This window comes from Camellia sinensis, chromosome 8 (assembly GCF_055761805.1).
Source record: "Camellia sinensis isolate YWXY chromosome 8, ASM5576180v1, whole genome shotgun sequence".
NCBI classification, from domain to species: Eukaryota; Viridiplantae; Streptophyta; class Magnoliopsida; order Ericales; family Theaceae; genus Camellia; species Camellia sinensis.
In genome coordinates, this window is record NC_138968.1 from 199,268,605 (window position 1) to 199,295,544 (window position 26,940).

Genomic DNA, 26,940 nt, shown 5'->3' on the forward strand with positions numbered 1-26,940 from the left:
AAAATATATTGAGTAAACCATTTCAAATGCAATTTTGTATGTGTTCATTGTATCAAGATTGGAACAATGCAATTGAGGTCTGTTTGCTTATTCCTCTCTCTCTCTGAATGCCGAAAGTTTTGTGGGTTCTTGTTGATCAATTACATAGATATTCCTTGATAAACTTATATATTATATTAAAAAATAAATATTACAAAATTAATCATGGGCACTCGATTCATAAATCCAAATTATAATTTTATAAGGCGTGAGGTCCAGGAGCTCAATCAATTTGTTTAGAAGGACAAGTTCAACTAAAATGACCAAAATACCTTTCATATATATATATATATATATATATATCATATTGTATGTCCCAGAACCTTAACAATCACACTCCTCTCTCTCTCTCTCTCTTCTCTGCATCCCTCTGTCGTAGACCGCTGCCTCTCTCTTCTTCACTGTAGACTGTCACTCACTCTCTCTCCTCCACCTACGACGTCGTCGCCGAAGCTGTCGCCATCTCCTCTTCCTCCGCCACCGTGAATTGCCACAACCACCTCCACAACCATCACTCTTTTTCTCTCTTAGATTTCTTCTCTCTCTCTCTCTCTCTCTTTTCTGTATTAATCTCCCTCTTCCATCATCCTCCATCTTTCTTCTCTTCCGTCACCTTTCCTCTCATCGATGATTGAACAGTGCCGGAGTGATGAAGACCTCGCTAGAATAGAATCTCAAGTCTCGATCGGCAGAGAAGCAGGAGCACCACAAAAAGGTGCTCCGGGAGCTCAACTTTCTGATTTCTAGCGCATCGCAGTCATTCTCTGACGAGGCTATCCAAAAGGAAGTCACCAACACTGAGTGGTCCTATATAACTGATCCTTCTTCGATCGAAATCAGAGTCAGTGAACAATTTTGGATCTATATCTATATGTATATGTGTTTACATATAAATTATATGTACTTTTGGTTCTTGTTCAAACATTCTTTGTTTGAATATTGTGCAACTAATTTATTCAGGTTTTTTCAAGAAAATTGGTACTAACTACGTTGTAAACATGTCCTACGTAAACAGAGTGCAATTCGCTATAAAATTGAAGCTGACAATGGTAGTGAAAATCAATTTGATCGAAGATATAATGGTTTAGGGCTACACTTGGCATGGTAAGACCTATTCATTCTCTTTTTCTTCTATTTTTTCTTTTTTTCCAACCGATTAGCTTGGTCAGCTATTAGTATTTGAAATTGCTGAATTTTTTCCCAAATCTGTTCGTGTGCAAATAAGAGGATTAAGGCTCAGATATGCAGATCCAGTTCAGTCAACAACATCTTCAGATCCAGATTAGTCAAAAATATCATCTTCAGATTCTATTTTTTTACGTTTTTTATTTTTATTTTTATTATTGGCGCAGATCTGTTTGTGTTTGTTTTTGTTGTTATTGTTGTTGTTGTTGTTGATGAAACATACTGTAACAAATTTTTTTTTAAAAAAATGACAGATATGAACAGATAATAAAATATGTTTAAAACTTGAACAGATAAAAGTGTATGAAAATTGATAAAATTTAGATAGATCTCTGTAAGTATATGTATATATATCTGTGAGTGTATGTATGAGACAGATTTGGAACAAAATTGATAAAATTTAGGTAGATCTGGGAAAAAATTGAATAAATAAGAAAATAATCTAACAGATAATTTCAACAGATAGGAATTGAATAGATAAAAAAAAATTGAACAGATAGTCAAAAAATTTGAACAGATAGACAAAAAATTTGAATAGATAAACAAAAAATTTGAAAAGATGGAAGATAATTTTGAACAGATAGATATAAATTTGACAGATAGTCAACGAAAGTCAAACAGATAAAAAAAGTCAACAGATAGATAAGGGATAAAATTGGAAACAAAATGTCCTTCAAAACAAGTAAAAGGACCTCTCATCAAACTATTTCACAAACGGTGGATCTTTCACCAATAAAAAAAGAATAATGCTATATACACAATTGGTATATCATTCAGTGTACTAACAGATGATATGGTATCATCTTAGAGGTTTTGAGAATTTATAATTTGTATAATGGGTGCGTTCATAATTTTGAAGTAATAATATCATAATATATGTTGGTACACTAATTGGTATTACAATTGGTGTATGTAGCACTACGATAAAAAAAATACACTAGACCTAATGCCTTAGACACCCTCTAAATTAGATTTATCACCAATTTTCTCATTAATCATTAATAACTTCGTAATTTAGTTTAAACTTATGTATTATTAAAAAATACATATTACAAAATTAATCATTAATAACTTCGTAATTTAGTTGATACAAACACATAATATTAATCCATTACATCTTAAATTCAAACTGGATGAGTATATTTTCCTTCTTAAATATATTTTTATCAAAATAAAAATATACTAAATAAATAGGATAATTACATTTTACCCCATTGTGGTTTCGCGCATCTACACATTACCTCTCTAACTTTTATAAATGTACTTATAAACCCCCTGTGGTTTGGAGATATGCAAAAGTGACGTTTTCCGCTAAACTTAACAGCATGTAGGCCAAATATGCCAGAGATACGTGTTTGCACTAGGATTAAGTGATTGATGCCAAAATTAGGGCTTGAATTGACTAATTTGCCCTTCCAATCTCTTAGCATTCTATACCTATATTTCCTACTCTAAAGATTACAACCAGACAACATAAAAACAAAACTAGTCCCCTCATTTCTTTTCTCTCTCTCTCTCTCTCTCTCTCTCTCTCTCTCTCTATCTCTCAATCTTTCTCTCATATAAAATTTGAATCAAATGTGGTGGGAACTAGTTTGTCTTATCTCTTCCCTTGCTTCAACCCGACTACGGCGGTGAACCAGCCACCCTACTGCCAATCAGAGTTGATCTTCTATCACGACCTAAACCCACTCCTATAGGTTTAACATCGTAATCGGCCAGTAATTCTTGGATTACCGAAGGCCTCTGAACAGTTTATCACATATTAAGGGCATGCGGAAGCAAATACATAAACATACAAAGTCCATTGAGCTGTGCTGACGTACATGGGACAGAATTTTCAAAAACTTATATATATACATATGACGTCATAAATACAGTAGTATTACGTCACCCAGTTACACAGATAAACCCAAAATACAAATAGTCAGAAGCTTGTTCTAAATTCACAAAAAAAGACAAGATTTAATCATAGTTCACGAAACATGACCACTCGACTGACATATTCCGAAACCTCCTCGAGAGGCATAAAGGGTGGCTGACAAAACGGAAATCCAGGTGATCATCAATGAGTCTGGTCACGCGCCTAATCACCTACATACTTAAAATAAATAGTGAGCGAAAACTCAGTGAATAATAGCAGAGTAAAGGGTTTAATGAATGTTGTCCATAACAATTTTAGAAAATGAAATTCATAATCATGTTCAGAAAACAAAGTTCATATTAGAAACAGAATTAGCATCATTCTCATGATCAGAAATTGCAGTTAATCATATGTGGTACATCCATTAGTACTAGCAGAAACAGTTGACCCATAAGGGACGGCCATAAAGGCATACAGTTGACTCGTGTGCACGGAGACAATACAGTTGGCTCATGAAACGTACAGTTGGCCCATAAATGGGATATTTTTAAGGATCCATATACAGTTGACTCATGAGACGTACAATTGGACCATAATTAGGATGTAACAGAATAGATAATAGATGTCATCTGAAGCTAAAGATGCCTGAATACATTTCAGAAACATTGGACAATCATTCATTCATACATAAAATAATATTTCAGAAAATAGGTTATCTTATATCATTCAGAAAATACTTATAATTGAACATAGCTTCACAAAGTTATTACTCACAAATGGCTCTAATTGCAGAACAGATGAAGCAGACAAATCAAATAGCTTACAGCATGTGACCTACAAACAACACATAACATGTACACATTGAAACACGCGCTCGGAATTCATTACAGTCATTGTGTTTCATTCTTAGTGTGTTTCTAAGTCTTATCCTCATTATCATGTCTTAATCATGGCCTAGGAAGGCCAAGGATGCGATGAGGATGTCAAAATGCACTTTGAAACACCTAGTCAATTATACTAAAAACAAGGGCCTCCCTTGAGCGCAACTTCCTTCGCTCGAGCGATGGGTCAAAAATATGAGGGGCCGCTCAAGCGTAACTTCCTTCGCTTGAGTAGTCTGTAAATTCTAAAAAAATACTGGTTACTTGATTTTTTTGCTTGACGCACCCTCAATGGTTGTTCGAGCGTGAGACTGAGGTCTTCGCTCGAAGGCAACTCTTATCGCTTGAGCGATCTACAAAATGTGTGAACTTCTGGGAGCATGCATTTCAAGCTCGAGCCAATTTTTGGTCGCTCGAACGGAAGTGCAAGATCACAGAGTGGTCGCTCGAGCGTAGGTTCTGTCGCTTGAGCGTAGAAGCAGAATTCTGAAATTTCCAGAATTGCTTCTAAACTTCAAAACTCAAATTCAATGCTGCAAAACATGCTCTCTTAGGCCAAAAACTCAAGGAAACTTGTGTAAACACGGAAAACATCTTGAATTCAAAACCATTTCGCAAAATCAAGGCCCAAGAGTAAGTTAATTGCGCAAACTCATGCTTCAAATTTAAAGAACATAACATGTATGCATTGATATGAATTCAAACCTTCCAAAACATGATCAATTAAGGTCATTTGATAGGAAATGTGGTGAATTCTTAAAACCAAACTAGAATTATTACATGGATGAGAGAATTCTCTTGAAAGCAACATCAAAACTCCATGAAATGCACATGCACACATGGTATGATCTAAACTCCTTCATTTCTAGCTCAATCCTTGTCTTACACAACTTCATTCTCATGAATTCATGGCTTGGACATCAAAATTGTACATTCAAAAGGTTGAATTCTTACCTAGACTTTCCAAGGTGAGAGCTAGAGGCTTAATTCTTAAGTCTCTAAGTCTAATTCTTCTTCTTCCTAACAAATCCCTTAGTTTGAGCTCAAATCTTTTCCTTTTTCTCCATTTTCTCACGTTTGTTGTGTGTGCGTGTAGGCTCAAAGGTGTGATTAAGGAAACAAAAATGAGTGGTGGCACATATAGGAGCCTTATATAGGCTTGATTAGTGGTGATTAATTAAAACTTATCAAATGGACATTAATTATTCTAATTTAATTGTTCCAAATCGGATTTTACTTAGACCTACCATAAAATTCCAAAAATTTCAAACAACACATAACTTAAGTCAATTTCGTGATTGGATACTGATAAGGCCGTCAATGTGTAAAACGAAACAGAAACAGGAACATATATTTCTACGATAAACAAATATAGATACAAATAATGCTATACACATGTAATTAACATAGGATTTCATCTTAATTACGTATTAAGCATCCTTAATCATGGTTTAACAATTAATCTTAAGTCGGGGTTGTTACATATTTCCTTGCGATAGATTTCATATATATATATATATATATATATATATATATATACAGATAGAGAAAGAGATGATGGATGAGTGAGGGAAGGTTTTGGTCAATCAATGGTGGTGATGGGGAGAGGAACCATAGTTGGTAGTGTCGTAGATAGTTGATGAGATGATAAGAATTTATCTTTCATTGATAAGGGTTGAAAAAAGAGAATTTAAAAGAGAGAAAGTTATGGCAGTAAATTGTTCATGTCCCAACAATCTCCTAATTGTGTACCTTTTATCGAAATCTTTGTTGTACCCAAAATTGGTTCTCTTTCCATATGGAATAGCACCGCTTGATCGCTTTGGCTTAATCTGCTGAGAATTCTTGTCCTGTTGTTATTGTTGTTGAAAATGTCTTTATTGTGTTTTCTATTGATTCGAATTTGTCGTGGTTGTTATTGTTGATGACGGTTTGATGCTCTCTTTGCGGTTTCTGTTGACTGTCACGGTGGTGGTTACAGAGGCAGCGGTGGTGTTGTTGTTTGAGCCACTCACCTTGATGGTAGACAAACAACTACCCATCTTCTAGTTTTTGTCAAATATAAAAAATTCAAAACTATGAAAAGATCAAACCCACCCAATAATCAAATAAATAACACTAATCATATACACAGAGATGTATGTCTCTGTGTGTATATATACATATATTGAGCGAATGAGAGAAAGAGAAAGAGAGAGAGAAATGTAATGGGGAGTTAAGGAGGAAAGTTTGGAGCTGATGGGAGGAAGAAATGAAGAATTGAAGGGATGGTCAAAAGAGACTACTATTAAAGAAGAAGAAGAAGATCATGATGAAGAAGATGAAGAGAAAGTGAGAAAGAATATGAGAGAGAAAGATGAGAGAGAGACAGAGGAACCACAATCGGTGGTGTCGTTAGCAGTCATGGAGTGGATATGCCTTAGGTGGAAGAGGCTGTGTAGAGAAGATGGTGCCTCATAATGACTGTGTGGATGTAATGCCATTGGGAGTGGTTGGGTAGCCCAATTTAAAAGAGAGAAAGTTATGGCAGTAAAATGGCATTCATAAGAAAATTGAAGAAAAAAATAAGGGTATTCTAGTCTTTTCATTAATTCTGTCAGATCCTGTCACTTTTGCACATCACTCCAAATCACAGAGAGTTTGAGTACATTTATAAAAGTCAGGAAGGTAATGTGTAAACGTGCGAAATCACAAGGGGATAAAATGTAATTATTCCTAAATAAATTATGTAGGTACTCTACTAATAATAATAATAATAATAATAATAATAATAATAAATAAATAAAAATTGGATTTCAATAACTATCTTCAACCCCAACTCATTTAATAAACAAGACCAAAAACTCATTTCAGTCTCACCATATGAACTAAAATATATTTTTATAATCTTTTAAAAAATGGCTAAATTAGGAGGACTTATGTGCACAACTATTTTAGTGCATAGCTTAAGTTAATTATTTGTGTGGTGAGAATCACATTTAAAATAAATTTAAGTTATACATCAACAACAAAAAAATAAAAAATTGCATATTTTTGTACTTTTTTCTTGGACATGTAACATTATTTTATTACAATAACAAATCTACATCAAGCATATGTTTAAATAATTAGGAGCAAATATTAATTTTAAAAAAGTATACTTGGTCACTTGAAAAATTGCTCTCTATTTTCTCTATGTGCAATCAAAAAATTTATGAGAAAAAATAATAAAAAAAAAGGAAAAGGCATTAAAATGCGAGAAAATATACGCAACCAAACAAGACCTAGAACAGCCGATAAGAGAGAGAGGGTTTAAAAGCCGGACCTTTACTGCTCTCGGGACAGCAGAGTAGTGTATAAAGCAGCAGCTGTGTGTGTAGTCTAGTCGAGTCGATCAAATTCCATCCATCATCCATATCTGTGACTGAGAGAGTAACCCTTTTTATTTTTGGCCTTTTGGCTTTTTAGGCTTTCTCTATGTTCTCTGCAGCATAAATGGCATCGGCTCTTCTATCTAGAACTTTCCTTGCTCGTCATCGCTTTCTTCATTCTTCCTTCTCCTCCCTCGCTTCCCCCAAGCCCCAAATCTTCACATCTTTCTTCAATGTAAGTTCCTCACCCCCATCCCCTTTCTTTCGCACTTGTTTATTGTGTATGTATTCTGATTGATGTGTTCTTTCTTTAACTCTCGCAATTCATGTATTTCTACACCTCTCTCTCTCTCTCTCTCTCTCTCTCTCTCTCTCTCTCTCTCTCTGTGTTTTAATGATCTATGTCTTTGTATTTGCTGGTTTTGCTTTGTGATCGTTTCTTTTTGTCTAGTCGTTTGATTTTTTTTGTCAAATTTAGTGGTTTTAGCAATTAGAAATAGGGGTTTTGAACGGTTATGTGACTTCACTTTTGGGGCTTCTACAACGTTTCAAGTGTGTACAAACTGTTCTTTGATACTTTCCAAACAAAAAAAGTTCCTTGTGACGATTTAGGGCTCTATTTCTGTTTATACAATCAGTCTGTCAAAGTTGTAAAGATTGTTGTGTTTCCTTTCTTTCTCTTTCTCTTTCTCTTTCTTTTTCTTTTTTTCTTCTTACTCAGTAATATTCAAAATGAAGAAGGTCTTCATTTTTATTTTTTATTTTTATATAAAAAAAAAAAAAACTACTTTTTGTTGGAAGCCATATTCTATGCTTTTATCTTTGATTAGTCTTCTGATGGTTTATAATTTGATTATAATTTAGGAAAAGATATTAGCTCGCTTACCAATAAATAAATAAATTAGCTTCGTACCATTCTCAAGTTCTTGGACTAGTGATTGTTTCTGTCCGTTGCTATAATTCTTAATTATTGTGTTCTTTTCTGTCAAGATCTAATGTTATATATTTATTATTACTTGTAGAAGAGACCATTACACTTGCAGGCTTCTCCTGCCTATTTGGTGTACAAAACTTCTGGTTTTGTTTCTTGTGCCTCATCATTAGGAGGGTCAAAAGCTTCTTTTTCAACACATTCCATGTCGACTAATGAACCTGTTGTGTCAGTTGACTGGCTCCGTGCAAACCTCAGAGAGCCTGATATGAAGGTATGCTCTTGATGCTTGTTTCTGCTGATTATATGATTTGTTCTGGTAGTGTCCGCATTGGCATTTGTTTGCCACAAGGAAATAAGTTTCTGAAAGCTTACCTAATAGTTTTGCTTCTGGTAGTTATTTTTACTCAAAATGTCGATAATAGTTGCATTTTCTAGATGCTTGTCATGATCATAATATTCTGTTTTTTACCTTTTCAGGTGTTGGATGCATCCTGGTACATGCCAGATGAACAGAGGAATCCACTTCAAGAGTATCAGGTATTGACTGTGATTATACTCTTGAACTATTTAATACTGATTTGTTTTACATGAAACTCCAAGACTCCAACTGGATGATTACATTGTCTGTTCAATTCTTCTGAGTTTTTGTTTTTCTTTGGTATTGATTTAGCGTGGTGTTGCTTTAACAGGTTGCCCATATTCCTGGTGCCCTTTTCTTTGATGTAGATGGTATATCCGATCGAACTACTAAGGTAAGATGGTTTCTTTGATGCTTATGTGTGTTCATATTGTTAGTGCTTTGGAAATGACATTTACCGAAACTTTACATGATTAATTGGTGTGTCTCAGTTGCCACACATGTTACCATCAGAAGAAGCATTTGCTGCCGCTGTTTCTGCCCTTGGTATAGAGAATAAAGATGGGGTAGTTGTTTATGATGGAAAGGGAATTTTCAGTGCAGCTCGAGTTTGGTGGTAAGTTGTAAAACTTATACTATTTTTGTCATATCATGTTCCCCAGTTATGTTAACTGAATAATTAATTTTATTTAATTGAATGAACAGGATGTTCAGAGTATTTGGGCATGATAGAGTATGGGTGTTAGATGGTGGCCTGCCCAGATGGCGTGCTTCGGGATTTGATGTTGAATCTAGTGCTTCTAGTGATACTATTTTGAAAGCAAGTGCTGCCAGTGAGGCAATAGAGAAAGTATATCATGGACAAGCTGTAAGTTTATTTGTTATCTGCCTTAGTGTTGTTTTCAAATCAGTGTTATGCCTCTTCATGGTCCATATATGTAAATATTACACAGCTACATTCAATGAAAACAGAAATTGAATATGTTCTTTTTTATTGCTAGACTGTACCCCTCTTGTTCATGACAATCTTAGTAAGGATGTCACAAGGAGAGAGCTTCTGAACCTGTCAAAATTAACATCTTTCTCAGAGGAAGAATACCTCTTCTCTTATGTCATGAACTGTTCTGCTTTTATCTCTTAGATTTTGTGGTTTGTTCTTTTTTTAGATCTGCAAACTCTTCAAGAAATTTCTTACTAACTTTATGCAACTGTTCTTTTTGTATAAGCTTGTACTAACTTTATGCAATTACTACGCAGAAAATTAGACAGGAACTGTTATTTAGATGGCAATATCTACTTTCTCGTTTTTCTTTATTTATTAAAAAAAATTATTTTTTTTTGCCCTTTTGTGGTTAATCTTTTTCTTATGTCTTTTCAGGCTGCTATGTTTGAGTTTGTCGTGCAATGTCTTTTTCAGATTTGCATTCCACTATTTTATTTCAATCGTTGTTTTGTTTCTGCATTTTCTTGGCTAGAATACAGCGTGTTCAAACCATTTGATTTTTGCAGGTTGGCCCAATTACATTTCAGACCAAATTTCAGCCACATCTTGTCTGGACACTCGAACAGGTCACTTTAATGTTTTTTTTTTTTATAAAATTAGAAGTTTTTTTTATTTCATTTTACAATGTGGAGCCAATGCCTTCTGGTAAGCCATTAACTATGTTCATGGACCTCTAACCTGTCATCAAGCTCTCCATGTGTGTGCTCTGAGGTGTGTTTGATAGTGTGCTATTATGATATATACTAGTCATCTGATGCTTACAATAAAATATGCATCTTTGTCATAGCAGATCAAACACCATAAAATAATGAAGTAATAAATCTTTTAGGCAACTAGTTTCATTGGTAAGTCATAATCATGCATTTTAGCAAAAAGAGATGGACTTAACGCTGCATGGATATAGGTTTTGTCTCACTATGTCTGACATTCCAATCTGCTAAGAATAAATTCTCTTCTTGTGTTTGGTTAATATTTAAATGCCACAATTTGCTCTCATTCAACTTAAATTTTCTCAACGTATTTCAGGTTAAGAAAAACATTGAGGACAAAACACATCAACACTTGGATGCCCGTTCAAAGACCAGGTATCCTTAACCTTTCATTTTTTTTGGTTATCTATTTGGTTTGGTGTTCTCATATTCACTATGAGTCAGAAGTATTTGATTATGCCTTCACACTACAGTTATTATGTAATTTGGAATAAGTAGTTCTAGTAAAAACTTTCTAATAACATGAGAGTACATGGCCAAAAAAGAGTCATATTGATTAGTTGTTAAAGAATGAGAGTGCTTTCAGATATCCTTAATGAATGTTGTTTGTCTGTCCTTGGCATTTGGAGGCATTTATGCATTCTTAAAATGGATTTGTCACAAAAGCAACTGGAAGTATTAACAAACACAGGGCACAATAGGAATGTGCAACTTAAGGCCGGAAATATAATTAGGTGCGGCCAATTCCAAGTTTGGTGTTCAGAGGTGGCAAAGGAATAAAGTCTTGGGCCTTTCGTCCTGGTTCGATGCATTAGAAATAACTCTCAAAGATAGAAGTTTGAACTTTTAATTGAAAAAACAATGAACTATCTTTGCCTTTAGGCTTACATAACTATATATAATGAACTAAAATAAACCCAGATCTTGTAGAGCACGAAAAACAATAAAATAGGAGAACTAAACCAACATAAATTTAGAGACCTAACCATTTTATTCATACTAAATCACAAAATTCATAATCAAGTACTAATTCTAAAATAATATTTAAGTTCCTAAAACCTTTGGCATTTGGTACCTTGTTATATGAATCTAGTACTTCGTCAAAGGACTTCTTATAGGACTTCTCATTTCATGGCATGCCTCTAGGGTGATGCATGCATGCATAGGGAATAGTGTGAAACATGCATAGGAAAATAAATGCAAAGTACAGCATGAATGATAGCATAGCTAAATTGAAGTTGGTGAGAATACAAAACAGGGATACAGTCGAAATTACTGACACGGAAGAGTGAGTTTTTCAATCACCTAGAAAATGCTCGTTGCTAGGCTAGAATTTTCTACTTCAAGGAAGAATGATGTTTTTATGGGAAATTTGGCCAATAACACCTCTTACCTTCCTTTTCTTGTTAAAAGTACCAAAAAAAAAATTATATTTTCAAAACCCCCTCATAATTATAAAGTATTGTATAAAGGACAAAAAATTTCAGATTTATAGTGTGACAAATTTATCCCTTTACACACACACACACACACTCTTTCTCCTCTTTCCCTCCATCAATTTGCCATCTCTCTCTCAGCTCTTTCTTTCTCTATCTCTTTTTAAGAGCTCTCTCCACCACCACCACCACCATCTACACCACCGCCACCATTACCATGACTACCATCGTTTCCACCGCCTTCGTCGTCTCCACTAACACCGTCTCAACCATTGATGCAATTCATCACTGCCTCCACCGTTTCACCACTAGCATCTCAACTACCAACGCCATTCGATGCCACCATCGTCATCCTTAGCGTCCAAGGCTTCAAATCTGAGATTGATGACCTCAAATTTGAGATCTATCATCTCAAATCTATATTCTGTCCCTCTTTTTCTCTGTCTCCTCATCATGCTCTGTTTTTCAGACAGTAAAATTTTACTCTGGTTTGAACTAGATCTAAGGCAATATATTTGCTCTCTCTATCTATCTATTTCTCTACTTTTTTCTCTAGTATGTCATTTGTTTTTGTTTGACAAAATGAGAGTAAAATTTTATTCTAGTATGTACTCTGATTTTGTTTGACAGAATGAAAGTAAAATTTTACTCCGATACGTGGTATGTTCTTGTCTGATAAAATGAGAGTAAAATTTTATTCTGGTATGTTCTCTATTTTTGTTTGATAAAGTGAGAGTAAAATTTCCCTCTTAAGGCAATATATGTGCTTAACAATATAAATTTTTCTTTAAATCATAATAACTTTTACTCTTAATTCATAGAAAAATTTTACTCTGAAATACACTGTGAGGATGACTTTACAGGAGAGCTAAAATATATGTGTGTGTGTGTGTGTGTGTGTGTGTGTGTGGGTAGTATAGTAAAATAAACAAGTTTTAAAATATTATGGGGTTTTGAAAGATCTATATAATTCTTGTCCTTTTAAAAGACAAATTAGACAATAAAGAGTCTATCACCAAATCCCTCTATTTTTATTGCCAACCATATGAGGTGCATGAGATCACACGAGACCACTTTGATTGATCTGGGGAATTCAAACTTAGCGACACTAGAATACCTTTTGCGTTATTTTTGTAAAAAGAACATTCATTTTGATAACATGGAGTATGGAGATTGGCTATTTGGAAGATACTTTGGCAGAAATGGAATCGAAATTTCAATTCTTTCTGCTACAAATGGACTCCAACTGAACTAAATCATGATTTTAGCTGAAGTATATAAAAGTGATCTCATAATTTGAATGCTACGAATATATGTTTGGCAACGTTTGACATATTATAAATTTGCATAAGACTAACTTTTTCATTTGTATGTTAGATCACGGACAGTCAAAATTTTTGGGTGTAAACTCCATCCCCCAGATGACAAGATCCTGCTCATATGAGTTTTCAATCAGTGTAGGAATTGATTATTGTGCTAATTCCATTATTACAAAAAAGAGGCTGCATATGATTGAATTTGACAACCCTTGATAGTATGAATTTCGAAGTCTGTAGTATCCTCTTGTTCTATAAAAAATGAGGCTAGGGGTGATCCAGATTGTCCAGAAAATTCATCTTAAGCTGGAGTGAAGTCTGAAATTTTTGTTTACCTTTTCAGAAGCGTTTCTGATGCACATATGAATGGGATGGATTCCCTTGTTCGTGAAACTCATTATTGGGTTTAATGGAGATTTCAATCTTTTGCAGGTTTGATGGGGTTGCTCCAGAACCTAGAAAGGGGATAAGAAGTGGTCATGTACCTGGCAGCAAGTGTATTCCTTTTCCCCAGGTAAAATATTTATCTTTTGTTATTTTGGTCCGTTTGTTTAATTGAAAATTCACAAGACTTAGTTTCTTTTACAATCAGTTCCATGGATCCATCAGCCCCAGTTGGTTCTTTATATGAGGCCTTATCTTCAGTTAGTTGAAGTTAAATAAGGGCATTGAAGTTGAAGTTGGTCCGGGCTTTTGCTGGCCATGAGATTTTTCATCTTATGATACTAGTGTACCTAGCATTTTTCTTACAAACTGTTTCACCAAATACGAAGATGACTTCACTGTCCACCATTTTAATTATTTGAGTCCTGTAATTGTAAGGACCTTTCTTCTTTGAGGAGGTAGTTGTTATGTGCCTCTTCTTAGTTCATTGCTTCCTTTTAATGTTCCATGTAGTGTGCCAACAATCTAACAAGTATTGGTAATATTTTTAAAAAGGTAGCCTTTTGAATACCATTGACGGCTTTGATTGTTGTTACTTTTGTGGATCAGCCAAGAATGGTGAAATAGAAAATAGACTAGGGGGAAAAAAAAGGTTTCCGTCATGTAATTTAGCTTTTAGAACCTAAAAACATCCACTTCTCTCTTTTCCTTTTTTCTTCTTTTTTTCTTTTTTTATGTTTTGGGAATTTAGCAAGGACTTTATCCTAATCCAGTGAAACTAACATGGTTTGGACTTGCTAATCTTATGTTTTATTAGACATCAGCCTTCTTTCCTTTTTCTTAGTTTGAAATCTTTCTTAATTGTCAGACTTTTATTTTTCATTAAAGCTGTTTTTGATCCGCCGTTTGTTTCACTAAATGTTCAATTATTTCTTGCAGATGTTGGATGGCTCACAGACACTTTTACCTGCAGACGAGCTTAAAAAAAGATTTGATCAAGAAGGTAAAGATGTTTATGTGCATGAGTGTACAAGTGCATTTGTATGTTTGTTTCTGTATCACTGAAATGCATTTTTGCTTTTGCTACATATGCTAGTGTGGTTGATTATGTTTGCTAATGTTACTGGTTTTCCAGTTATTCCAACTTTGTTGTACTTGTGGTTGCATGAGTATGATGTGATTCTTGTGGAGAAGTGACTGACTCAATCACTGGTTATGTTACTTGTGTGATAACATGGGGATTACGAAGGATATACGCATATACTACTTTTGTGCATATTTTTTTAATGTACAGCTACCAATAGAAGTATGTGTCCATTTCCTTGTATATTTCATGTGTGTACACTTGCTATGTGCACTAATAAGCTAAAAATTGGGAGAAATTCTTACTGGCTAGATCTAGGACGTTACAGAAATGTTAATGACAACTTGTTATTAATATTTTTAAAGAAAGGAACTAAAAACTTCTGAAAAAAAAATGTACGAGGAAATTCGACTGTCATAATGTTTTAACTTTTCTCTCTAAAATCTAAGGAAAAAAAAAAAAAAAAGTTATGGACAGTATTGTGTCAGCATACTTAAAATTACGTCCTGTGATTACAAAAATACATTTCAAGACATCAATATGTGGTGACCAGCTATATTATTTCCTTATTATCAGGTGCTTCATTGTTCACTTCAGTTGGTAATATTATAAATCATTTGATGTCTGCTTAGTGGATTCTAACAATCCAACCGTATACGATTGTGCAGGCATTTCTTTGGACAGCCCTGTTGTAACTTCATGTGGCACTGGTGTAACTGCTTGCATTCTTACCCTGGTGAACTTTTTTCTTGTTTCCCATGTCACATTGCTGTTAAATCCTCCTGTTTTGGGTTTTTTTTTATTCTCTGAATCTTTTTCTTCCCCCACCAATAAAAAACTAAAAATAAAAAAATCTGTGTGCACACTAGAGACAGGGAAGGGAGTTGGTTGTAAAACTGCCAGGGAAAATTTTACACTCTTCTTCTGGCTGAACAATTGCATCTTTTGACACGAAACTGGGTTTATTGTAGTTAAACACGTCTTATTGTACTTTCTACTAAAATTGTGAAGAGAGATGGCTTTTGAGTTTGAACTTGGTTTTTGGCCAAGAGAAGAAAAAACATATTACCCTTGCATGATCGCTGCTCATCTTTTTCAGGGTCTCCATCGACTTGGGAAGACTGATGTTCCAGTCTATGATGGGTCATGGACAGAATGGGGAGCGCATCCAGACACGCCTGTCTCAGCTTCTTCTTCATGAAATGTTAATGCCATTGCATCAGACACTTGTTGGCTACATGCACAGCATGAGGTTTACCTTGTTTGATAGTCATTGGGGATTTTGACGAAAGAGATTGTATCTGGAACAAGTGAATTATGTATCTGGGGTGTCTCATTTTCTTGAGTTTCGAAAGCTTTAAATTTGGACCTCATAATCACACCTATGAATAAAGAACTGGAGTTGTAACTTTTTAAGCTATTTGATTTGGAGTTTATTTGTCAAACAGGATATGAAAATTAGGAAACTGCGACAAATGTCATTTTGCATTTCATTTGCTAGGCTGGTGGTACTTGAAAAAAAAAAAAAAATTACACTGGAAAAGTGTTCACAATATCAGCCCTTAATTTAGACATCCAATTGGAATGATGCATGTTGCTGTTTACCAACATGATATATGACTGGCCTGTCTGTTTTAGAAACTTTATTGTTTAGCAACCGTATCAATACCACGTTTTAGCTATTAAGCTTCGTAGATGAGCATAAATAATGGGCTAGACAGGTTTTATTTGAAAGAGAGATTTTGGTCCATCCCTCTTGGTTTAAAAGAGACAACAGAGTGAAAGAATAGTGGATTAGAGATTTGGTCCATCCCATTTGATTTTTAAGACACAAACAAGGGCTAATCCATGTAACCTGAAAAACACTATGACAGTAAAGATCAGATTCAAAGGAAGAGTTCAACCAGATCCATCCAAAATTCTCAATCCAAAGGCATAGAAAGGTGAATCAGATTGACTCCGAAAAACGGATCTTATTATACAAAGTTAAGTTGAAAGCAATTATATTGAAATCTAAACAAATGAAAGACCAAACTAGAGAATGTATAAAAATTCAAGAGCTGTTACAGAAAGTAAAGCAAATGCGTATTTATCTCTTCAAAACAAGAACAAGTATTGGAGCCAATGGTCGGTTCAGCATCTGAAGCTTGCAACAGATCCAATTCTCAACAGGTAATCCAGAAGCAAAAGCTTGTACTGCCTCGTATTCCTCCCTATATAATATCATAAGCAGAAGTTAAGCTCTTAGCATCTACCATAATGCAACCTACTGTTAAAAACCAAAAACAAAAAGAAGCATCTACCACACTTTAATCCATTTTAACTACAAGCATACAAGTATCTGTGATTGTTGTCAATTTTGTAAACATCTTCGCAATCAACACACTTGAGTCCTTTTTTATCAGCCACCCATGAAAATGTGAAAAATAATTAAACACGATATCCCAAAGGGGAAAGAAAAAAAAAAAGAAGAAAGAAGATTTAATACTGCAAAAAACTGGTTCAAGAACTATTACCTTCCTCCAGGATGGCCAACATAAACCACTATGCTGATGAGCCCTCCGGATGCTAGCATTCTCTTAGCAGCTTCCAGTGCTTGTAGTGTTGTTTCTGACCTTGTTATTAGTGCTTTGTCACCACCTGGAAGGTAGCCCAGGTTGAACACGACTAGCCTAAAAACAAAACAAAACCAAGGGGAGAAACAAATTTGGGGAATGTAGTGACCAAAAAAAAAAGTTTTAGAATTTTAAAAATAGTCCGGGCAAACAGCTCAATGACTACCAGCACCATCAAGTAACTTGATTTGCATTACATACCTCACAGGGACACCCTTTGGAACAACTTCCTCCATTTTACTGTGGCAAATGGCAAAGAGCTCAACAAGTCCTCTCTAAGGAGATAAGAAATTCAATAAATCAACAGCGGTAAATATTTGACATGAACACTGATTACCGACTATAACATCAATGTGTTTTTCCCACTCCTACTTTTGCACCTGTTTACCAGACCATATTGAATAGAAAGCAATATGGAATCCAATTGAATAAGATTCAAGACCAATTCATATACTTGTATTGTATCATAAGGGATAATACGATTACGAAGGGGGAGATTGTCAGTCGCAAATTCAATTTTCTGCCTTGTGCAGTTTACCAATAGAAAATTGGATAGAAGGGGCACCTCATATGAAGTAAGTGATTCATCTAGTAAAGACGAAGCATTTTCCAAGGCAACTTTTTGAACATCCATTGCATACACATGTCCACAATGTGTCTTATCAGCAACCATTTTGACCATGGCTAAGGTATCATAACCATTGCCGCAAGTGGCATCAATAACTGTATCACCTTTCTGGACAATATGCCTCCATACCCTGATGAGGAAGGAAAGGGAAAAATAAATGTCGTCAAGCAATCAATTTTTACACATAATTAGAGTACCATCTCCAGAACCTAACATTTTAAGGCTAATTAATTTGATGGTTACTGACATAAGGTCCAACTCAGTTTGTTTAGTATTATGCTTGCCCAATAATTTCTTAATTGTGTACAAGCCAGGCATAAGTGTAGCTTTAATGGCTTCGTCGATAGAAGAGATGGGAAGCTAGATCTCAAATGTTAGTGACCTAAGAAGAAGAAGAAGAAGAAAATAACAAGCTATTAAAGCTCTCAAATGAGCTTCCACCAATTGCACGAGATAACAAGCTAACAATGCAGTCACAATCGACACCTAGGTAAACAGTCCAAGATATTGGCTAATTGAGTAGTACCTGAAACAACTAATTCTAACTACAAGAGAGCTCAACCTATGGTGATGGAAATTTGGGTAACAAATTTTGGATGCCATTGGATGTGAAACCAATGCATTCAATACTTGAGATGAGATATCCAAAATTTAGAATTCCAAATTTGGTCATCATAACATAAGTCTGTTGTGTGTTTTATACACTCAATATTATTATAAAAATCCTAAGGGATTATCTGAATTAGCAAGGTAAACAAAGGCTTAAGCTCTAGTGCACAAAATTTTGGCGATTTTAATAAGGGGAAGACTAGTTGGTTTGTTATCCATCATCTTAGAATGAAATGAAGCAGTTAAAAGGTTAAAAAGTTAGAAGATGGGAGGGAGTACCTACGAGTGAGCAACTTGAGTGGCCTTTTTCTTGCCAAAGATATAGCCCATCATCACATCTTCCAACCCTAAATAATAATAAATGAAAGACATAAGAGAACCACCGTCATGAATTACAACAGAAAAAACAGAAGCCATAATGAACAAATAAATATGCAAATTTAATAATGTAGAAATGGACATGGCAATCAACGTAAGCAAGCAAACTAGTGAAAGAAAAGAAAAGAAAAAGAACCAGAAAGAGGAGAGTCTCTGTCTCTGTCTTTGTCTTTGTCTTTGGGAAGCACCGAAGGAGGGGTTGAAACAGAAACAGAAAGAGGCAGTGGATGAGGTTGTTGTTTAATTGATTTGGCAAACAAAGATAGATGACGATGATGGTGTAGTAGATGTCGTCGCATCCTAGTACTAGTGTTGAAGTTGTTTGTCTTTGACGATGGGAAGAAAGGGGTCAACGACAACCTCACATACTTACACGAATTTCGATAAACTAGCCATGGTGATCCCACCACCACCACCATTTCCATTTGAGCCATCAGACCCAAAAATAGGGCAAGGGAAAAACCAACCCAACCCACCACCAGGACTCGCAAGTAAAAGGATAAAGATTCAAGTGCAAATTTTAAATTTGACTCGTACGATTGCATACTTGCAATTATAGCTTCCTTCCTTTTCGATTCCTTTCTAGGAGGGCCCCTTTCTTTCTCTCTTCCTTTTTCTCTTTTTTTTTTTTTTTTTAAAAAAAATTATTCTAAATATATAAATAATCACATTTTATCTCATTTTTTTCATTAAATATCATATTATTACTTTTTACTTTAAAATGTTAAAAATCATATAAAAACTTTATTCTAAAAAAATATTTAAAAAAGAAAAAAGAAAAAGTGAAAGTGAAATCATTTTCGCAACTAAATAATCTAGATGTTTGGATTTAAAATTAAGAGATTAAATCAATATCAAATAATAATTGAAAAAATAGTAAAATATAAATAACCCCCAAAATAAAAATACACACCGTCAGGACATAAACATAGATGGTCATTTTACACTATTCTGTACAAGGCACCCCACATAGAGGCATAATTTGATACGGTTATTCATTTAGATAGAAACTTTTTTCTCCATGGACTGACTGAACCCATTTGATTTAATTAAGACAAATGGAAATGGATAGTGCAATACCCATAAATTATGCACAAACATGCTAATGAGTTCAATCAGATTACCAGTAGGCTACACCAAATTATTCTGAGTCAGTTGGGGGGGGGGGGTGCTTTTTTCAAAACAACCAACCTAAGCTGAATCAGTAACAACTCTTTCACCAAACGGAAGATTCACATTTGCCTAGCAAATCGATCAATCCCACTACAATCAACTTTATTCAAACTTGATCTATTACTCTACAAAGTTCAAGTCCATTATGATTCGAATCCGCTCTGATCAAAAACCACCCCAGATATAAAGCATCAACAAAAGACACACAATAAACGGGAACGGGAACCATGCGTTACTCAAGCATCATCAAGGGCAAGAACTCCGGGGAGTGATTTTCCCTCGAGAAGTTCCAAGCTGGCACCACCTCCGGTTGAGATGTGACTCATCTTGTCTGCAAGCCCATACTTCTCAACAGCTGCAACAGAGTCGCCTCCTCCAATTATTGTCGTCACCGCCTTGCCAGTGAGATCTGCCAGTTTCTTTGCCATGGCCTGTCCAAAGAAAAAATAATACACATCCCTCAGTAACATATGCAATCTACAATGTAGTCATGTAATCAATCGCCTTAGCATAATAGTAGAAAGGGACTTGAACTATAAAAGTAATGAAAACAGGTTTTAAACTACAACCACCCTCCATTTCAAGGTTTGATCATTATAGCACAAGGATGATGCTAATGCTATAAATAAGATCACGTGGGTTTTGTACCTCTGTTCCTGCTGCAAACTTTTCGAATTCAAACACTCCCATAGGTCCATTCCAAATAATGGTTTTGGTGGTATCCAATGCTTCACCAAAGACCTTGATGGAATCAGGTCCAATGTCCAATCCCATCCAACCATCAGGAATACCAGATGCTGGGACAATCTGCAAAACATATATTACTAATGTTTAACCACACTGTAACCAGTTTTATTAGTTTTGCAATCAACTAAAGTATTCACTTAAATGCAGACAATCACAGCCATGAACATCATATTAGAAAGGAAAATTTCTCCTCATTTCCACCCCCTAACTTAGCATCCTTGAAACTAATACTAAATCAGATTCAACGAACATGTCAAGGCTAGAGGATTTCATCTCAAGCTAATCCTGAACACGTGATCAGAATACTTATTTTACTAGAGAGAGAAAGAGAGAGAGAGAGACCAACCTTACTGTTGGCATCAGCAGCAAACTTGTCAGCAACAACCACATTAGAAGGGAGCATTAAAGACACCCCTTTAGCCTTAGCCTTCGCGAGAAGTAATGTGGCAAGGTCAAGCTTGTCTTCCTCGACTAGGGAGGATCCAACTGAGTACCCTTGGGCCTTGTAAAATGTAAAAATCATACCTCCACCTAGCAAGAGCATGTCAACCTTCTCCAACAAAGACTCAATCACACCAATCTTACTCGATACCTTGGCGCCTCCAACAATGGCAGCAAAAGGCCTCTTGGGGTTCAACACAGCTCCAACTAAATAATCGAGTTCCTAAAACCAAAAAATAAGTCAAGACGTTACAACCTGTGAGGCTTAGCAAGCAAAGCTCAGATTTTTGACAGGTTGAGCACGAACAAGTCATACTAAGGTATATTCATATATTTCTTTGACAATTGTTCAGAAATTCAAAACTTCAAAATCTCCAGTGTCTTAATTCTGCCAGAGAATGGTGCTGAACATGTATTTACCCAGTTTTTATGTGCACATACAGATTTTAAATGGTTATATTTTGTTTCTTAAAGAAAAATGAACCAATAAAATAGAAACTAAAAACCTTCTGCATAAGGAATCCGGCAACAGCAGGCTTCAAATACTTAGCCACTCCCTCTGTGGAAGCATGTGCTCTATGAGCAGTGCCAAATGCATCATTCACATAGAGGTCTGTAAGGGATGCCAGCTTCTTTGCAAATTCAGGATCATTCTTCTCTTCCTCCTTGTAGAACCTCACATTTTCCAGAAGAAGAACACCCCCTTCTGGTAGTTCAGCCACCATTTTCTGAACTTCTTCACCAATACAGTCATTTGCCATCTTGACCTAAACAAGATTAGCACGCATTTCATGGACTGACAAGTCAGCCAACAAAAAGATCTAGAAAAATAGAAATAAGCAAACCTCAACACCAAGAAGCTCAGACAGCCTAGGCACAAGAGGCTTCAAGCTATACTTTGGTGTGACACCCTTTGGGCGTCCCTACAACCCAAAATTCAAAAAATATAGTTAACAATGTGGTTTTTTTTTTTACGAATCGCATAAGTTACATTTTCAACATATTTAAACTACCAAAATAAAACAATACATAGTTAGAAAATGGAATAGAAACTAAACTCAAATGCCTAGCTATTATCCAAAGCGAATAGTTCCATTTAGTCTCATTAACTTTGGCAATTGGACATTGACCAATTTTCAGGCATAAAGATGGCCTTCTACTGCTTTCCATGTCAACAAAAGACGTCCACAGGATCTAATTACTTCGCCCACTCCCTCCTTTTCCCCTTCCCCTTGTCTCTAAAAGTTGAAATAAGCCATTTTAATCCCTCTATTTCTTTAGGCTTCGTTTGGCCCCAGCTTTCAATCTTTCTTGTCTTTAGCAGACTTTTTCAAATTTAATAATTTTTTTTTACTTCTTAGGTGCTTATAGACTAGAATCCCCCAAGTATTTTGGGGGGAACAATTTCCGCTAGAATAAAACTTAAAAATGGTTCTTTCATTCTTATTCATTTCTAGAAGAGGGTTGGTAATATGCCCCACCAAGCAACTAACGAGCAATGATCCTCTAGAGTTTTTTTTTCCTAAAGTTTCCTAGAGTAGTGCATTGTGTCGTTGAGATTTAATGACAAGTCACATCAATTTTTCAGCATTAAATCTCAACCACACAATACACCACTTTAGGAAACTTTAGGAAAAAAACACTTTAGAGGATCCTTGGTGGCAACTAACAGGGAAACACGAGGGAGAAAAATATATCACAGCAAAAAACAAGTATTTTAGGTGACATCAATCAATCACTGATCAAAATATATAGTAGAATCCAATGTAAACCAATGACAGAAGGGAAACACTGGTGCACACCCCTTCATATGCACCTAATAACTTAAAAAAAAATAAAATAATTCTAATTTTTTGAATCATAATTTTTTTTTAAAATGTATACGAAGTAGGGATGTATGTATACCATAATAATATCATAATTTTATTTTATTTTCTAACTAAAATAATATCACAAGTAGGGATGTATACCATACTCTGGTTTTAAAGGGATGTATATTAAAATTTCCCATGGCAGAAAGAAAGAAATAAAATGTAATTCAATGCAAACAAATCCGGCTGCACAAACCAGAGAAACAAAATAAAAAAATGTAAATCACATCAAATGGCATTGGCAACAAAATAAACTCGTAGCAAAACAAGTAGACAAAATATACTAGGACAAATTTTAGTTTCAAATTATAATCTGATGAAGTGTGCCAGTAGTAGCATAAGCTAACAAAACCCTGTCGAAGATGAAGCTATTTTGTATCTCAAAAAACAAAAGACCCATAAATTTAGCAAAAAAATTGGAAAAGTGAAAGAAAAGATGAATAACCAAACCATGACCTAGCAAAGAAAAGAAAAAGAGTAGTAATATTTGAGGAGGAGAGGAGGATGTTGGTTTGGTGGTTACCAGATGGGAACAGAGAATGAGTTTGGAAGCATGAGGCATCAAGTAGTTGATGGTTGGGACAGCAGCTCGGATGCGGGTATCATCGGTGATGTTGAAATTGTCATCCAAAGGAACGTTGAGATCAACCCTCACAAACACTCTCTTTCCTTTCAAATCAACTTCCTTCAGATCCCCTACACTCTTCTTTCTCCCCATTCCGCTTCCTTTTCCTTTTCCTTTTCCTTTTCCTATCAACCAAATATAAACATATCATACACTCGTTCATTCATTGAACAAATAAGGACCAAATTATTCACAACAGGATGTGTGTCTGCACAAATGGGCCAATAGGGTTCTTAGGCCCAAAGGATAATGGCTGCACGATCACCAGCAAGTTCAATTCGGGATGGGCCTGAATTATTTAGTTGGTGCGACATGATTCTGTCGACACGCGGTCCATCAATAATCAACACTGGGCCAAATAATCAGTCAAATTGTAAATATGCCTGCCCAAAGAAAATAAAAGGCAGGATTCTAAGTATTACATTATGCAAACCCGAAGCCGATTCTAGTTACAGAGATTTTTTAAATAAACATGAACACGCTGGGCTCCAAGCGTGGGCCATACATATGTAAGTACATATATAAGTATTAGGAAATAGTCGATGTGGCTAGAATAATAATTATGCGGCCCCAAAGACCAGGCCCAACATGTTTTCCCAATTCTAGATGGGCCTTCAATTATAATGCTCTTGGGCCTGTGTGGTCTTTGGGCTTCATCCCTTATATTTTCCGCAACCCATTGTTGTATGACTATTGGAACGATCCGCACTGTATCTGTAAATTGATAAACATACGACAATGGCAGAGTAAATGAAAGTTTGTCGTAATTGGATGACAACTTGTCATAATTTAGCCAGAAACATTTTGGATCGCCATTTCTTACCAATGCCATAACTTTTTCTTTGCTTCCGGCTGCAAGAACCTCATGGTATATATTTTCTTTGTTGTCCTGGTTAGCGCAGCGGCCCTTTTGACGGAATTCGCCCCATTCCGCGTAATCTCCATGTTTGGAGATGTATTCCAACACATTCTGATGGTTGTTGGCCCCTTGTATATTTGGATGGAAATGGCGATTAGTTTGATCGTGTGTAACGTCGAAGAACAGTTCATCCTGTGTCTGAAAACGGTATGGAAATTGGACAAGAGCATGAAGATGTGGTTCACCGTCCTCATGTAATTCATATGCAACCCTCACATAATTTGGTGGCCTGTTTGTGAACGTCTCTCTAATTTTCTCTAACAATCTCTCTTTAGATACATAACACTTTGGATATGTGAGGAAGATGTTCTTGTTTTGAACTCTAAAACGACGTCGCATTGAGGCCATAACTCACTCTCAATGACGTCACTCACTCTCTTGGATGACGCAAGTCACTCTCTAAAAACTTTACTGGTATAAGAGAGTGAGGGAGTGACTTATATATGATCCTAGGAGCGTCCCTATAATATTACTGGAACGCTCCCCCCGCGCCATGTGTCGTCTCCCGATTGATGCTCCATTCCGCAATTTGTGGCATGTTGTCGGCTAGGGGTTCCGCTCCCAGATTTACGGCCAGGATTAAAACATCTAAAAAGGCAAGCGCAAGCGGAAAACTATTTAAACCAAAATAATTGGGCAATTTAAATTATTTTGCAATCGATCTCGGAGATCTAGGTCAATTTAGGTGGTTGATTTTAAAATACGAGCCGGATCTTTTGTTGTTGCACTGGTCCTTATTTGTAATGGATCTCGGTGATCTAGGTCAATTTAGGCAGTTGATTTTAAAATACGAGCCGGATCTTTTATTGTTGCACTAGTTCTTATTTGTAATCGGCGAAGATAACGTCGAGAATTTAATCCGGCTCATCAATGCCTTACAGCGGCAATAAGATGCTTTATTTGCCGGTCTGAAAGCGGTTTTCGAAATAGAAACCCAGGTGATGGCTCCATCCATGCAGACAATGGAGCGATGTGCAGACACACATCCTGTCGCTGATATCTGTGTGGGTTCAGAAGATGTGTCAAAATCCGTCTGTGGACTTAGGAATAGTGACACTATTTCCTAATTATCATAATTGTATAATTGTTACTATTCCAAAATAAATAATTTGTTCAAAGTTCTATCCTGTTGTGTATTATATTAGATTACTGGGCCGCGCTGATCCATTCTAGTGTCCACTTCTTTCATAATGCACATACCCTATGTATAATGGGCCTATGAAAATCATTAGATATGTTATGGGCCTTGTCATGTTATATGGGCTGCTAGACCTCTGGGCCTCTTAATTTGCAACAGTTTAATTGGGCCCATTTATGTTATTGTTTATGATCCAAAACAATAATCACATTAATTAAATATAACTTGACATGTTATTATTTAATCGTGAAAATGTACATAAATATTATCCCACCGCCAATCTTTTACATAATATGCAAGCTCATCGAGTACAATGGTTAGTGCGAGACAATAATTTACAGGGCTAATAATTCCAAAGCTGGATAATTTGTTCGTCATCCTGCGTGCAATAAGCCAGGTAAATACATTCTCTGTCAGGCTTCTGAGACCACTGTATGTCAGCTATGTATACATTGTCGCGGTGAACGTTCGGACTCCCAGTGCTTTCTGGAGGTTGTAATTAAACAGGCATTCTATCTTGTAAACCTCGTGATTCCCAGGTCAGGACATGTCTACGGCTCTGAACCACATCGGGTTGCTCAAAGTGTCGTAGAAGACCCCTGATAGCATCTTTTCTCTCCAGTGGATGTGATTCAATACATCCGTTCGTATGGAATATCGAACATCCGCATTAGAAGTGGAATATCTTCCTGCGTTAGGCCTTCTTCTTCTCATGGCGATGCCTCTTCTTGATTGGCTCTAGCGAAGAGGGGCTGATCGATTGTGTAGAACCCTGTGTTTCGGATCGTCCACACTTGAGGGACACTAGAATCGAAGATGACGCTATTTTGTATCTCAAAAAACAAAAGACCCATAAATTTAGCAACAAAAATGGAAAAGTGAAAGAAAAGATGAATAACCAAACCATGACACAGCAAAGAAAAGAAAAAGAGTAGTAATATTTGAGGAGGAGAGGAGGATGTTGGTTTAGTGGTTACCAGATGGGAACAGAGGATGAGTTTGGAAGCATGAGGCATCAAGTAGTTGATGGTTGGGACAGCAGCTCGGATGCGGGTATCATCGGTGATGTTGAAATTGTCATCCAAAGGAATGTTGAGATCAACCCTCACAAACACTCTCTTTCCTTTCAAATCAACTTCCTTCAGATCCCCTACACTCTTCTTTCTCCCCATTCCGCTTCCTTTTCTTTTTCCTTTTCCTTTTCCTATCAACCAAATATAAACAGATCATACACTCGTTCATTCATTGTCTT

The 26,940-nt window shown here is 35.8% G+C and overlaps 3 protein-coding genes across 4 annotated transcripts; 1 reads left to right on the top strand and 2 right to left on the bottom strand.

Moving 5' to 3' along the window:
* The first annotated feature begins 7,216 nt into the window (after positions 1 to 7,216).
* LOC114266045 (thiosulfate/3-mercaptopyruvate sulfurtransferase 1, mitochondrial) lies at positions 7,217 to 15,960 on the top strand. Its single transcript, XM_028206936.2, has 12 exons — positions 7,217 to 7,554; positions 8,342 to 8,524; positions 8,731 to 8,790; positions 8,943 to 9,005; positions 9,103 to 9,227; positions 9,317 to 9,479; positions 10,121 to 10,180; positions 10,641 to 10,699; positions 13,509 to 13,590; positions 14,400 to 14,463; positions 15,213 to 15,280; positions 15,644 to 15,960. Exons 1-12 carry the CDS (start codon positions 7,444 to 7,446, stop codon positions 15,743 to 15,745), a joined length of 1,140 nt encoding a protein of 379 aa, XP_028062737.2. The 5' UTR covers positions 7,217 to 7,443; the 3' UTR covers positions 15,746 to 15,960.
* A 516-nt stretch (positions 15,961 to 16,476) lies between these two features.
* On the bottom strand, positions 16,477 to 19,396 carry LOC114266046 (tRNA (mnm(5)s(2)U34)-methyltransferase, chloroplastic). Its single transcript, XM_028206937.2, has 6 exons — positions 18,911 to 19,396; positions 18,680 to 18,743; positions 17,725 to 17,917; positions 17,361 to 17,434; positions 17,061 to 17,216; positions 16,477 to 16,757 (listed from the first exon to the last, which is right to left on the bottom strand). The coding sequence occupies exons 1-6, from the start codon at positions 19,317 to 19,319 to the stop codon at positions 16,634 to 16,636; spliced, it is 1,020 nt and encodes a 339-aa protein (XP_028062738.2). The 5' UTR covers positions 19,320 to 19,396; the 3' UTR covers positions 16,477 to 16,633.
* A 376-nt stretch (positions 19,397 to 19,772) lies between these two features.
* Positions 19,773 to 26,936, bottom strand: LOC114266044 (phosphoglycerate kinase, cytosolic). Of its 2 annotated transcripts, none has more exons than XM_082884896.1 (6): positions 26,666 to 26,936; positions 21,981 to 22,058; positions 21,642 to 21,902; positions 21,041 to 21,358; positions 20,596 to 20,754; positions 19,773 to 20,378 (listed from the first exon to the last, which is right to left on the bottom strand). In XM_082884896.1, the coding sequence occupies exons 1-6, from the start codon at positions 26,858 to 26,860 to the stop codon at positions 20,184 to 20,186; spliced, it is 1,206 nt and encodes a 401-aa protein (XP_082741022.1). In that variant the 5' UTR covers positions 26,861 to 26,936; the 3' UTR covers positions 19,773 to 20,183. The 2 variants fall into 2 exon arrangements, with proteins under 2 accessions (XP_082741022.1, XP_082741021.1); XM_082884895.1 differs by lacking the exon at positions 26,666 to 26,936 and adding an exon at positions 23,530 to 23,934.
* Positions 26,937 to 26,940: the final 4 nt, after the last annotated feature.